We start from the raw sequence: 14,904 nt of genomic DNA on the forward strand, positions 1-14,904 counted from the left end.
GTAACAGTGACCTTTTTATTGAGGTCGGAAGGCCCAGGCACTTTTACTGTTAACTAGAAATTGACAGTGGTCACACAGAACTAAACTGTAAGTGGAGTGGGAACAGTCAGGTAGAGAGTCTACACCTTGTAAAATGGTGCAACAGCCTAATCCCCATTTGTCAGGGTTCAAAGTGATAGCACAGAGCAGCGCCTCTCACCTGTGGATGAAATAATTAAAAAAACTGTCCCTTTGGAAGACCAATGGCAGGTGTGACCATCACAGAGGCCTAATTTCAGGAGATTGCCCCCAAGATTTAATCACTATGCAATATACTCCCACGTTGCCTAGATAGCAACTGTAAATCTAGTGGATGAAGATGTAACCAGTGCTAGAGGGCACTACATGAGAGGTACTGGTTCTCAGGTGAAACATAAGAAGTGGGTAGTCTGATTTAAGGCTGTTTGTGCAGAGAGCAGAGGAGAGTGTGGTGCAGAGCACAGAAGAAAACCAGAAAGTACATAGTGTACTCCAGAGCACTGGAGATTGCATGGGGGTTGCATCATCCCAAGTTCAGTTAGGTAAATAAAAGGTATCAGAGAGTCAGAAACTGCTGAGAGTGGCAAGTCATTGTGAGAAGCAGCAAATCAATTGACATACAGTATGTCTGCAGAGGAGTTCAGCAAAAAGCAGAAGGCACCTGGTATACCAATGCTTTGATTAACTAAGACATCAGAGACTGTGCTGTTATATTTGAGCACTTAGTCTGTGATGAACTCCAGAGACTTTTAACCACCTCAGCCCCCCTAGCTTAAACACCCTTAATGACCAGAACACTTTTTACACTTCTGACCTACACTACTTTCACGGTTTATTGCTCGGTCATACAACTTACCACCCAAATGAATTTTACCTCCTTTTCTTCTCACTAATAGAGCTTTCATTTGGTGTTTTTTTTATTGCTGCTGACATTTTTACTTTCTTTGTTATTAATCGAAATTGACCGAAATTTTTGCCAAAAAATGAAATTTTTCACTTTCTGTTGTAAAATTTTTCAAACAAAACTACATTTCTATATACATTTTTCTCTAAATTTATTGTTCTACATGTCTTTGATAAAAAAAAATGCAATAAGTGTATATTTATTGGTTTGCGCAAAAGTTATAGCGTTTACAAACTATGGTACAAAAATGTGAATTTCCGCATTTTCAAGCAGCTCTGACTTTCTGAGCACCTGTCATGTTTCCTGAGGTTCTACAATGCCCAGACAGTAGAAACACCTCACAAATGACCCCATTTCGGAAAGTAGACACCCTAAGGCATTCACTGATGGGTATAGTGAGTTCATGGAAGTTTTTATTTTTTGTCACAAGTAAGCGGAAAATGATTTTATTTTTATTTTTTCTTACAAAGTCTCATATTCAACTAACTTGTGACAAAAAAGAAAATTTTACATGAACTCACCATACCCCTCACGGAATACCTTGGGGTGTCTTCTTTCCAAAATGGGGTCACTTGTGGGGTATTTATACTGCCCTGGTATTTTAGGGAACCTAAAGCGTGAGACGTAGTTTGTAATCCAAATGCGTAAAAAATGCCCTGTGAAATCATAAAGATACTCTTTGGAATTTGGGTCCCCTTGCGCACCTAGGCTGCAAAAAATTGTCACACATGTGGTATCCCCGTACTCAGGAGAAGTAGGGCAATGTGTTTTGGGGTGTATTTTTTACATATCTCTGTAAAAGACAACTTTTCCCATTTTTTTATACAAAGTTGTAATTTTACAGAGATATTGCTCTCACCCAGCATGGGTATATGTAAAAAGACACCCCAAAACACATTGCCCTACTTCTCCTGAGTACGGCGATACCACATGTGTGACACTTTTTTGCAGCCTAGGTGCGCAAAGGGGCCCAAATTCCAATGAGAATCTTTACGATTTCACAGGGCATTTTTTACGCATTTGGATTCCAAACTACTTCTCACGCTTTAGGTCCCCTAAAATGCCAGGGCAGTATAAATACCCCACAAGTGACCCCATTTTGGAAAGAAGACACCCCAAGGTATTCCGTGAGGGGCATGGCGAGTTCCTAGAATATTCAGTTTTTTGGTACAAGTTAGCGGAAAATTATTATTTTTTCTTTTTTTCTTTTTTTTCTTACAAAGTCTCATATTCCACTAACTTGTGACAAAAAATTAAATTTTACATGAACTCACCATACCCCTCACAGAATACCTTGGGGTGTCTTCTTTCCAAAATGGGGTCACATGTGGGGTATTTATATTGCCCTGGTATTTTAGGGGCCCTAAAGCGTGAGACGAAGTCTGGAATATAAATGTCTAAAAAATTTTACGCATTTGGATTCCGTGAGGGGTATGGTGAGTTCATGTGAGATTTTATTTTTTGTCACAAGTTAGTGGAATATGAGACTTTGTAAGAAAAAACAAAACAAAAAAAAATAAAAAATTTCCGCTAACTTGTGCCAAAAAAAAATAATCTTCTATGAACTCGCCATGCCCATCAAAAGTGATCTTTATAGCACCGCAGCGATTTTACGGTGTTTTTGCAGTGATCAGAAAAAAAAATTCTGTCGCTGCGGTGGGGCGGACTGAACGCAAGTGTGCACACAAGATCAGGTCTGATCGGGGGCGAACACTGCGTTTTTTGTAGAGCCTATAGAACATGTCCTATTCTTGTCCGCAATTGCGGACAACAAAAGGCATTTTCTATATAGTTCTGGCAATGTGCGGATCCGCAAAATGCGGAAAGCACATTGCCGGTGTCTGTGTTTTGCGGATCTGCGGTGTCCGTGTTTTGCGGATCTGCGGAATGGAATGGAGCCTTACAGGGGGTGATCAATGACAGGGGGGTGATCAGGGAGTCTATATGGGGCGATCACCCCCCTGTCGTTGATCACCCCCTGTAAGGCTCCATTCAGACGTCCGTATGTGTTTTGCTACACAGACAGGATCCATTGTGCATCTCATTTTTGCTTCCTTCTGACAGATCAGAAGTGAAAAATAAATGATGATGTCAGCCAGGCCTAAAAGGCCAAATAGTAGCCCAGTCATGGAATGGGGAGGGTGGGAGAACAGCTTGAGAAGTCCACAGAGTGGCCCAATGACATAGTGTTGAGTTAGCAGCAGCATGAGGATACTACAGAGTGGCCCAGCGACATAGTGTTGATTTAGCAGCAGCATGAGCAGACCACAGAGTGGCAAGGTGACATAGTGTGGAATTGGCAGCAGCAGCATTAGGAGGCCACAGACTTGGCAAGGTGACATAGTGTGGAGGTGGCAGCATCAGCAGCATGAGGAGGACACAGTGTCCCAGTGACATAATGTTGACTTAGCAGCAGCATGAGGAGGCCACAGACTGGCAAGGTGACATAGTGTGGAGGTAGAAGCAGCAGCAGCACGAGGAGGCCGCTGAGTGGCACAATGACAGAGTGTGGATGTGGCAGCAGCATGAGGAGACCACAGAGTGGCATAATGACAGAGTGTGGAGGTGGCAGCAGCAGCATGAGGAGGCCGCAGACTGGCAAGGTGACAGTGCGGATGTGGCGGCAGCAGCATGAGGAGGCCACTGAGTGGCAAAATGACAGAGTGTGGAGGTGGCAGAAGCAGCAGCATGAGGAGACCTGAGTGGTGATGTGGCAGCAGCATCAGGAGACCACAGAGTGACCAGGTGACAGAGTGGGGAGGTGGGTGGCAATAACAGTACCCGCTGGGTGGGTGCAAGAAAGAGCACTTGGCATCAGATGTATGGCATCAGGCGGGTGGCAGCATCAGAATAGTAGCTGAGGCAGGCAGCCAGAAGAAACTAGTATCTTTTGTCAAGGTTTGGGTGAGGCAGTATCGATGATCTAATCTGATGCATCAGGCATTGGTGGGTGGAAATCCTGGCTGATCCATGCCTGATTCATCTTCACAAAGGTCAGTCTCTCTGCATTTTGGGTGGACAGGCAAGTTCTCTTTGGGGTAACTATGGCCCCTGCCGCACTAAACACCCGCTCTGATGCCACACTACTGGCTGGGCAGGACAGCTTTTCCAGGGCAAACTCGGCCAGTTCCGGACACAAATCCAGTTTGGATTTAGTAGTCCAGCGGATCTTTAATGTGGAGTGGCAAGGTGCTGTCCAAGTATGCCACCACCTGCTGGTTCAGGTTCTGCTACAGGTTTAGCTGCTGCTGCTGGTGAGTAGTTTCTTCACTAGGTGGGTTAAAAAAGCTGCTCATCATCGACTGTAGACTCAAGCTGCTGCTGATGGAGTTGGTACTGCTCTTTGGCCCACAACCCGCCACAGCAGCCATGGCAGTGGAACGAGAGAGCAGAGGGCCTCCTTGGTAAGACCTGCTAGAGGATGGACGATGGCGCAGATATGTCTCTATAGTAGTTTAGTTTGTCCTGCCTCTCAGCAGGTGTAAAAAAGGCCCCCATTTTGGACAAGTAGCGAGGGACCAACAAGGTGGAGAGCCAGAAGTCATTCCGCTGCCGAAAGGTGACAATTCGGCTGTCACTACACAAGCAAGTGAGCATGCAGCGGGCAATTTTCGCAAGTGACTCGGAGGGACTCATGTGGCCGTGAGATGTAGGCGCCACGTCTCCAGTGCCCTGACCAGCCAGGTTTACCAGCATCTGTTCCAGGATATAAAGCAGTGGAATGACGTTCATCTTGTAGTCCTGGCGACTGACAAATAACGTGGCATCCTAAAAGAGCCTGAGCAAACGACAGGTGTCACGCATGAGCTGCCACTGGCTGACATCGAAGTTACACAGGTGAGTACTCCTGTCCGCTTGGAACAACAAGAAATCGTTTATGGCCTTTCTCTATTCGTATAGTCGGTCCAACATATGGAGGGTGGAATTCCAATGGGTGGAAACGTCGCATATCAGCCTATGTTGGGGGACACCATTCTGCCGCTGCAGCTCAAGAAGGGTGTGCTTGCCGGTGTACGAGTTTCTGAAGCGCATGCAAAGTTCCTGGACATTTTTAGGATGTCTTGCAGATGGGTGGAAGACTTCAGCAACTGCTTGACAACCAGATTAAACACGTGCGCCATGCAGGGCGCATGGCTTAGCTCTCCTTGACGCGGTGCCGACACTATGTTCTTCCCGTTGTCGGTCACCAAGGTTCCGATTTTGAGTTGTCGCTGAGAAAGCCAGGATTCGATTTCTTGATGAAGGACACGGAGCAGTTCCTCCCCTGTGTTACTCCATTCGCCCAGGGAAACGAGGTGTAGAACAGCGAGACACTGCCATGCCCTTCACATGTGGTATGCTGGAGGATCACTGTGAATTGTCCCTGCAGTGGAGGCTGAGGACATGGTGGTCGATGAGGCAGCAATGGTGGACATTGACGCAGGACCAATGGCGTGAGAACGTGGAGGCAGAAGTGGTGTCACCTGGCCAAGTTGCTGGTTTGGCTGGGCAGGAACCACATTCACCCAGTGGGCCATAAAGGTCATATATTGTCCTTGACCGTAGTTACAGCTCCACACCTTGGCGCTGCTGTGCACTTTGGCAGACACCGACAGGATCAACAACTGGCCCACCTTCTGTTCTACATATTTGTGCAGGGCTGGTACTGCCTGTTTGTCAAAGAAGTGACGGCTTGGGACTCTCCACCTCAGCTCGGCACAAGCCATCAGTTCTCTGAAAGGTGCAGAGTCCACCACTTGGAAAGGGAGGGACTGCAGCACCAGCAACTTAGCTAGGAGCACGTTCAGCTTCTGCGCCGTTGGATAAGTGCGCGCATACTGTTGTCTCTTGGCAATCGCTTCGTTGATGGATTGCTGATGGAATAACTGACGAGGAGTAGGAGGGCGAGGAGCAGGAGCATCAGGACTGGAAGATGATGGAAAGGACAGACAACTCCCTTCGGCTGAGGTGGTGGAGCCTTTACTGCCTGAAATCGGGTGCGTGCCACTGGGTGATGCAGCGGTTGCTGCGGCAGGCTGGACCACCACATTGGGGAAGCTGCAAATGTTGACACAGGGCCGTGGTGCCAACATTGGCACCCTGTCCACGCTTCACCTTCTGCCCACAGATTCGGCAAATGGCCATGTTCACCTCCTCCGGCGGCTTAACAAAAAACTGCCACACCACTGAGTAGGCTACTGCCGCTGCAACACTACTTTTTGGGCAGGTAGGCTCCTGCAAAGCTTCTGACTCCCGGCCACGCTACCGACTTGCTGACTCTGCCGCTGCCTCACACGCAATCTGCCACCCTCTTCTCCTGATGACGATGAAGCCCCTTCGTCACTCGGCTCCCAATTGCATTCGGCTACATCATCGAGTACTGTCTGCACGTCACTGATGTCCTCCTCAATGGTCTCTGAGCCAGGAGCCTGACTGATCGCAACACCAGCTCCCACGCCACTCTCCTCATCACTACTTGCCCGCCTACCAGAGGAAGCGACGGATGTCTCCTCCAGATCTTGTCTGGGCAGTAGCTGCTGATTGTCCTCTAGTAGCTTGTCCTCGCTGTATAGTGGAGCTGAGCCCAAAGCATATAATACTTCTCTGGCTGAGGCAACAGCAAAGGACAGAGGCTGGTTGAGGACAGGTTAGGGCACCGGGCCTGCTCCTGGACCATGACAACTAAGGGTTGTATCTGACAAACCCACTGACTCTTGGCTGGGGGAGTCTGATTTCACTTGGGACAAAATGGATGACCGAGTCAACCATTCAAGAACCGCTGCGTTGCTGGTCAAGACACGACCGCTAAATGACATTGGGAGCTCAGGCCTATCGAAGTGACCCCTGCTGCCACACCCCCTTACTCTGCTGCGAACTGTGCCTGCGCCAGAAACATTTAGGCCTCTGCCCCTCCCCTGTACAGGGCCTGTCACTTCTCTCTCTGACATACTGTTAGATCAAATAAGTAAATAAAAAGGAAATTAATACACCCCAAAAAGGCTGTAATTTTGTCACTTCACCACACAACAGCAAATAATACTTTTTTGCCACTAATACACGCCAAAAAAGGCTTTAGAATATATAACTGCACCACTGAACGGCAAATAATGTTTTTTTTTGCCACTAATACACGCCAAAAAGGGCTGTAATTTTCGCACTTCACCACACAACGGCTAATAAGCCCTTTTTTGCCACTAAGACACGCCAAAAAAGGCTTTAGAAAATAAAACTGCATCGCTGAATGGCAAATAATACATTTTTTTGCCACTAATACACGGAAAAATGGCTGTCATTTTCTCACTTCACCATACAACGGCCAATAAGCCCTTTTTCCCACTTATACACACCAAAAAAGGCTTTAGAACATATAACTGCACCGCTGAACGGCAAATAAAACTTTTTTTCCCACTAATACACCCCAAAAAAGGCTGTAATTTTTTTACTTCACCACACAAAGGCTAATAAGCCCTTTTTTTCCCCCACTAATACACGCTAAAAATGCTTTAGAACATATAACTGCACCACTAAACGGCCCAAAAAGCTTTAGAACATATAACTGCACCGCTGAACGGTTTTTGCCACTAATACACGACAAAAAAGGCTTTAGAACATATAACTGCACCACACAGAGAACGGTTTGCTGGAATTACAGAGGTATCATCTATTGCAAACCTGAAAGCAGCAGCATAATGGCAATTTGGATCCACAGTCAGTGCAGCAAGGTGTAATAGGATTGTTCCTATTACGCAGGCTGTACACTCCCCTATTGAACCCAATACTGTGGAATAATTCCTCCCTATCCTTTCCCTACACTTTTAATGCTCTTTCCCTGAACTTCTATTCAGCTAAATAAAAGTTTTCAAGTCTTTCCGAGCGCTGTCCCTAGCGCCTGCTGACGTCTCTCCCTGCGATAAGTACACTGGAAAATGGCAGAATCCAAGATGACTGAGGGTATTTAGAGGGCTGTGACATCACAGGGCCGGCTGGCTGCTGATTGGCTGCATGCATGGCATTGTGGGTGATCCCTCGTTCCCAGAGTTCTTTGCTCAATGTCCTAACACGTGCAGCAGCCATTTTAGGGAAAAATTTGATTAGTTACCATGAAGCGTGAGTAAATTCGGATTCGGTGCGAATCACATTTTCCCTGAAATTCGGATCGAATTGCACTTCGTTTACTTCGATTCGCTCATCTCTACTTTTAAGAGAACCGGGAACCTGAGGACCATGAGCATACTAATGGTGACTTGTGTTATAAATGTATTTCAGATCAGTTATTTTATACTGTTGTTCTCTATGTTATTAAAGAAGTGAAAGGTTAACCTGTGGTGCAGCGATGAATAAAACATTACTGTTTTCAAGTCTGACACATTTCCTACATCATCCTCAGCCAGTCCCACCATCTTACACGTTATTTCCAATACTCTTTAGTTTCAGGGTATATTATTGCACTCACTTTATTCCTAAAACACTTCTCCATGTTGAATTGAACAGAATCTGCTACAGCATCTTGATTAGGAAACAAAATGTAACCAAGAATGCTAAAGGTTGGTGCCATATCTGTAGTCAGAGGAAGCTTGAGTACCACGTCACCACGTTCATCTGGACAAATCAGAAATGAACAATGAAGTCTGGCCTGAAGTTAATTTAAAATAACCAATAGAAAGAATAAAGTATGAATAATGTCAGTACAAGACTTTAAATATAAAACGCGTTGAGCGTGAAAAAACGCTAAGTCTATAGAATTGCTCTAGAGCTGTGATGCCCAACTGACAGTCTGGAGGAAGCAATTACCTTGTTGTGTCACCTCAAAGGATGGCAGATTTTTATGGACTAGTACCTTCTCTAGGATATCTGTAAAGCCCGAAGAATGTAAGATTTTTTCAGTTTTTATCTCTGTTATGGTGGCACTACTTTATCTTTTTAATTAGGTAAAATGTATGGAGAAATGCTAGCCTCAAGCAGGTCAGGCCACAGGCTCTAGCTATCATTTTAAAGGATAACTGTCATATTTGCTAGTTTATTAGAGCTAGGCATGTATACCTGAGTTAGTCTGTCCATTATTGTCAAAAGATCTGTAATTACCTTATAATAACAGCTTTCATGAATGTCTTCTGTCCCTTTCCACTGGTCTCTTAAAAGACCATTGCTATGGCTTGTCTGTCTTTGTCTAATCATAAACAGAAGACAGAGGGGCGGTGCTCCACACTGCATGGCTGTAATTAGTCTTCAGAGTGAGGAGGCGTGTCTCTCAGTAATCCAATCTGATTGGCTGGCAGGAAGCTGCTAGCTACAGCAAGTGTGTATGGGAAGTGAGGGAAGGCAGTTTTGGCCTCAGAGAACTGGCATAGGAGCCATCTTGAGAAGATCCTCATATTGCAGGATTCAAAACAGCCGTAACTAAGGGGAAAACTCAAGGAAAACAGTGGTATGTAAATAAACTAAACATTGCTTTATGCATAATGCTGCTGCAGCAGTAACATATGCTAAAATAGATTTTTTGCTAAAAACATGACAGCTATCCTTTAAGTACCTGACTAATCATTAATTCATACATACATAGCTACTACAACCACAATTCATTGTTTAAAACCAACATACAGTAAAGTGCTCAAGTAATACCCCCATTTACTACTAATTCTACTATTATATTAGTAAACATATGGTAGAGTACATAGGCAAATGAATACTGATACACAATCACATAAATGGACAGTATTAGTTATCTGTGTCTTATCAACTGGGGGTCCCTATAGAGATGGTAAAGTTATGTAATTTCTTACCTTTATCTATACTTCTTATTGGTATTTCCAGCTGTCCAGAGTATTTTATAGAAAATCTCGTAATGACCTAAAAATGAAAATTTGTAAAATTAAGTATGGCAAAAAATATAAGTTGGCTGAACTTTTTTTCTTATCTGGTTAAACCTTTATATTTGGCAGCTTTAGAGGGAGGGACCTCCTGTTGAAATCCCTAGCTGTTAACATCAAGGAAAGCTAGATACAGTACAGACCAAAAGTTCGGACACACCTTCTCATTCAAAGAGTTTTCTTTATTTTCATGACTATTAAGGCATCAAAACTATGAATTAACACATGTGGAATTATATACATAACAAACAAGTGTGAAACAACTGAAAATATGTCATATTCTAGGTTCTTCAAAGTAGCCACCTTTTGCTTTGATTACTGCTTTGCACACTCTTGGCATTCTCTTGATGAGCTTCAAGAGGTAGTCCCCTGAAATGGTCTTCCAACAGTCTTGAAGGAGTTCCCAGAGATGCTTAGCACTTGTTGGCCCTTTTGCCTTCACTCTGCGGTCCAGCTCATCCCAAACCATTGGGTTCAGGTCCGGTGACTGTGGAGGCCAGGTCATCTGGCGCAGCACCTCATCACTCTCCTTCATGGTCAAATAGCCCTCACTTTCAAAGTTTTCCCAATTTTTCGGCTGACTGACTGACCTTCATTTCTTAAAGTAATGATGGCCACTAGTTTTTCTTTACTTAGCTGCTTTTTTCTTGCCATAATACAAATTCTAACAGTCTATTCAGTAGGACTATCAGCTGTGTATCCACCTGACTTCTCCTCAACGCAACTGATGGTCCCAACCCCATTTATAAGGCAAGAAATCCCACTTATTAAACCTGACAGGGCACACCTGTGAAGTGAAAACCATTTCAGGGGACTACCTCTTGAAGCTCATCAAGAGAATGCCAAGAGTGTGCAAAGCAGTAATCAAAGCAAAAGGTGGCTACTTTGAAGAACCTAGAATATGACATATTTTCAGTTGTTTCACACTTGTTTGTTATGTATATAATTCCACATGTGTTAATTCATAGTTTTGATGCCTTCAGTGTGAATCTACAATTTTCATAGTTATGAAAATAAAGAAAACTCTTTGAATGAGAAGGTGTGTCCAAACTTTTGGTCTGTACTGTATATCTCCTACAGCAGGGATCAGCAACCTCTGGCACTCCAGCTGTTCTAAAACTACAACTCCCACAATCCTCCTTTCAATTCTGAGGGAGTTACAAGAAAAGCTGAGTAAATTTGAAGGCTGGGAGTTGTAGTTTCACAGCAGTTGGAGTGCTGAAGTTTGCTGACCCCTGTCCTACAGCAACATGTAGCATTACATGGAAACCACTGAAGTAGATGAGAAACTGTCAGGTCCAACATGCATTCCGATCTGTCAGCAGCAGGTTATGGAGCAGGAGGAGCTGAGCAGATTGATACATAGTTTTGTAGCAAATTATTCAGTACAACCTGTATCTTATGAATTTAAATATCTGTTCTAGAGATGGCCTTGCAGTTCGCCTGGCGGTCATTTTGTGGCGAACTTTGCGCTTTCGCGATTCATGCAAACATATGGCGATGTCCGCCAGCGCCATATTCTTTTGCATTGCACCGAACTTTGACCCATGACACATCCATCAGGTGGGACAGGACAGCCAATTGAGAAGTTTCAGCACATGGACACACCCCCACCCTATAAAATAACCCGCTCTGGCAGCCATTTTACATTCTGTGTTTGGCCAGTGTAGGGAGAAGTTGGGACAGGCTGTTAGGGAGACCAAATGCTAGCTAATAGGGCCACAAACGTCCTTTTAAGGACTGGTATAGGTGTGCTATCGATAGGTGTGATATACTGAGGGGTGATATAACTATAATATACTTTCTAACATAGAAAGTATATTATGGTGCATTTGTATTGTGCAGCAATTGTGTGCGGTTCTGCTGCGATACCACAGCTATATAGAGGGACAAGCGCTATTGGAACAACTATTTGCAATGGGTGTGATATATGTACCTGTTACCCCCCAAAAAACTGATTGATATACTTTATTCCACAAAATACTGATTGAAGCCTGCAATATACCTGTTGCCCCAAATAAACAGGGTGGTGTGATATAACTGTTGTGGCAAAAAAAATAATTGAAGGGTGTGATATACCTGCTTCCACAAAATACTGATTAAGGGGTTTGATATACCTGCTTCCACAAAATATTGATTGAGGCCTGCGATATAACTGCTTCCACAAATACTGCTCTTCTCTAGGGACTTAGGCACAGGGTCATTTTGAAAATGACAGGCAGAGGAAGAGGCAGGCCGTTCCGCAGGGGTGGTAGGGGTTGGGCAGGTGCACCAGGCCGGAGCCTAAGTGGGAAGTTGGAGAAGGTGCGTGCGATTACTTCAAAGGGCGCACCAGAGTTGTTTGAGTAGCTCACTCACCCTTCCGCTTCTGCACCTGTCATGGTCTTACCTGCTTGCTGCTCTCCTTCGTTTGACATGTGCTGGCGGCCATCTTGGTTTCTTGTAGCCTTCCACCCTGCGGCTCCTCCTTCCCCTGGGAGGAGCTGGATGCCTAGCTCATATATATAGGAGGTCTGTGGCTTCAGTTCCTTGCTTGGTCCTCTTGTGTTCACATGCTTCTAAGACTGCTGCTGCTTCTGGTTCCTGATCCTGGCTTCGTCTGACTACCCTTCTGGTTCCTGATTCTGGCTTCGTCTGACTACCCTGCTGGTTCCTGATCCTGGTTTCGTCTGACTACCCTGCTGGTTCCTGACCCTGGCTTCGTCTGACTACCCTGCTGGTTCCTGATCCTGGCTTCGTCTGACTACCCTTCTGGTTCCTGACCTCTGGCTTCGCAAAGACTCTGCTCGGTTTCACCATCCGTTTGGACTTTTGCTTTACAGCTTTATTTTCAATAAAGCCTTCTTATTTTCACTTATCTCTTGTTGTACGTCTGGTTCATGGTTCCGTGACATTAGGACCAAGCCATGAATTCTGACGGTACAGGGCCATCCTCACTACCCACGCTGGTTGCCAGACTTGATCAGCAGGATCACCTGTTGGGTCGGTTCGCTGTGGCGTTGCAAACCCTGCTTGAACGCACGGCTCATTTCGCTCCCGTTGCCGATGGGTCGGTTGTCGCTCCTGGGCTCGCTCCTACTGCCGCTCCGGTTGTTGCGCCAGAGTCTACCCCGACACCTGTTGTTGCGCCTGCGGTGTTTCGGGGTATGACCGGTTCTGCCCCTCTTCCACAGCGCTTTGGGGGAGAGCCAACTCAGTGCCGAGGTTTCCTTAACCAGGTGGGCATTTATTTCGAGTTGCTGCCACATGCCTTTCCTACTGAGAGATCAAAGGTGGGCTTCTTGATCTCGCTGCTCTCGGACAAGGCCTTGGCCTGGGCCAGCCCTTTATGGGAGAACAACAATCCGGTGGTTGCCGAGTTTTCCGGTTTTGTTGCTTCTCTTCGGAAGGTATTCGATGTGCTGGCTCGTGCTGCCTCTGCTGCGAAGCTCCTTATGTCCATCAGACAGGGTTCACGATCCGTAGCTGAATACGCCATTGAGTTTCGTACCCTGGCAGCAGAGGTGGGCTGGAATAATGAGGCTCTGGTCGCTGCTTTCTCTCATGGTCTCTCGGATGCCTTGAAGGATGAGGTTGCAGCTAAGGACCTACCAGTTGAGCTCGAGTCTCTTATTTCTTTCCTGATTTTGATTGACACCAGACTCAGGGAGAGACCTTCCTTTAAGGAGAACCTGCGGAGGTCTTCTAACAGATTGGTGCCTACGTTTGCTGTCCCACCCGTGCCTCCCTCTCCTCCCACGCCTCCTGGGGATGACTTGTCTGGGGGTGAACCCATGCAGCTGGGGTTTGCTCGCCTGTCCGAGGGGGAGAGGGCACTCCGGAGACGTGAGGGCCGATGCATGTACTGTGGTCTCGGTGGGCATTTTCGGTTGGCATGTCCGAACCGTCCGGGAAACGCTCGTACCCTGAGATCCTGTCGGGGGCAGATCTTGGGTGGAGTCTCCTCGTCCCCGGTTTCCCGTGTTGACAAACCACTGATCACTGTTGTCCTCTCCTGGGTCGGGGGCTCGGTGACGACCCAGGCGTTGGTGGACTCTGGTGCTGGTGGTTTGTTCATTGATAGTGTGTTCGCTGCCGCCAATTCCATTCCTCTGCAGGCTCGAGGTTCCCCACTGGCTCTTGAGGCGATAGACGGCAGACCCCTTCTGCCGCCACACGTGACTCATGAGACCCTTCCAGTGGGGATAGCCATTGGTGCCGTTCACAGAGAGTCGGTCTGCCTCCAGGTTATTTCGTCTCCACACTACTCGGTGGTCTTGGGGTACCCCTGGCTCCAGAAGCATAATCCGACTTTCGATTGGAGATCGGTCGAGATCCTCTCGTGGTCACCGCAGTGTGGGGCTAGTTGCATCCATGGGTCTGTCAAGTTGCTGTGTACTTCCTCAGACTCTCTGTTGCCTCCTGAATATGAGGAGTACCGGGATGTATTCGATAAGGTGCGCGCGGTTGCCCTACCTCCGCACCGCCCATATGATTGTGCCATAGAGTTACAATCTGGTGCCGTTCCTTCTCGTGGCAAAGTCTATCCACTGTCGGTAGCGGAGAATGAGGCCATGGAGGAGTACGTGAGGGAGGCGCTTTCACGCGGACACATTCGCAAATCTTCGTCCCCGGCAGGGGCTGGATTTTTCTTTGTGAAAAAGAAGGGCGGTGAGTTGAGGCCTTGCATCGATTACAGGGGTCTCAATCGCATCACGATCAAGAACGCTTACCCGATACCCTTGATTTCCGAGCTGTTCGATCGCCTTAAAGGGGCCACGGTCTTTACCAAACTCGACCTGAGGGCGGCATATAACCTGGTAAGGATCAAGGCGGGCGATGAGTGGAAGACCGCGTTTAACACCAGGATCGGTCATTACGAATTCTTGGTTATGCCCTTTGGGTTGTGCAATGCGCCCGCAGTCTTTCAGGAATTCATCAACGATGTTTTCCGTGACCTGTTGCAGCAGTGTGTGGTAGTCTATTTGGATGACATCTTGGTATATTCTGAATCCATGGAGGCCCACATTCTGGATGTCAGACGAGTGTTGCAACGGTTACGAGAGAACAAGCTGTTCGGTAAGCTTGAGAAATGCGAATTTCACCGATCCCAGGTAACCTTCTTAGGTTACATCATTTCCGCTGAGGGGTTCTCCA

At 46.4% G+C, this 14,904-nt stretch overlaps 1 protein-coding gene across 1 annotated transcript in view; it reads right to left on the reverse strand.

The window, feature by feature from the left end:
- Nucleotides 1–14,904, reverse strand: part of LOC121003907 (alpha-2-macroglobulin-like) — a 185,084-nt gene that overhangs the window by 124,427 nt on the left and 45,753 nt on the right. Inside the window, exons 13-14 of the mRNA XM_040435849.1 lie at nt 9,682–9,748; nt 8,355–8,500 (exon numbers count right to left, since the gene is read on the reverse strand). Of these exons, the coding sequence (XP_040291783.1) occupies nt 8,355–8,500; nt 9,682–9,748 (213 nt within the window). The remainder of the gene's footprint in view (nt 1–8,354; nt 8,501–9,681; nt 9,749–14,904) is intronic.

Source organism: Bufo bufo, chromosome 6 (assembly GCF_905171765.1).
Source record: "Bufo bufo chromosome 6, aBufBuf1.1, whole genome shotgun sequence".
Taxonomy (NCBI): Eukaryota; Metazoa; Chordata; class Amphibia; order Anura; family Bufonidae; genus Bufo; species Bufo bufo.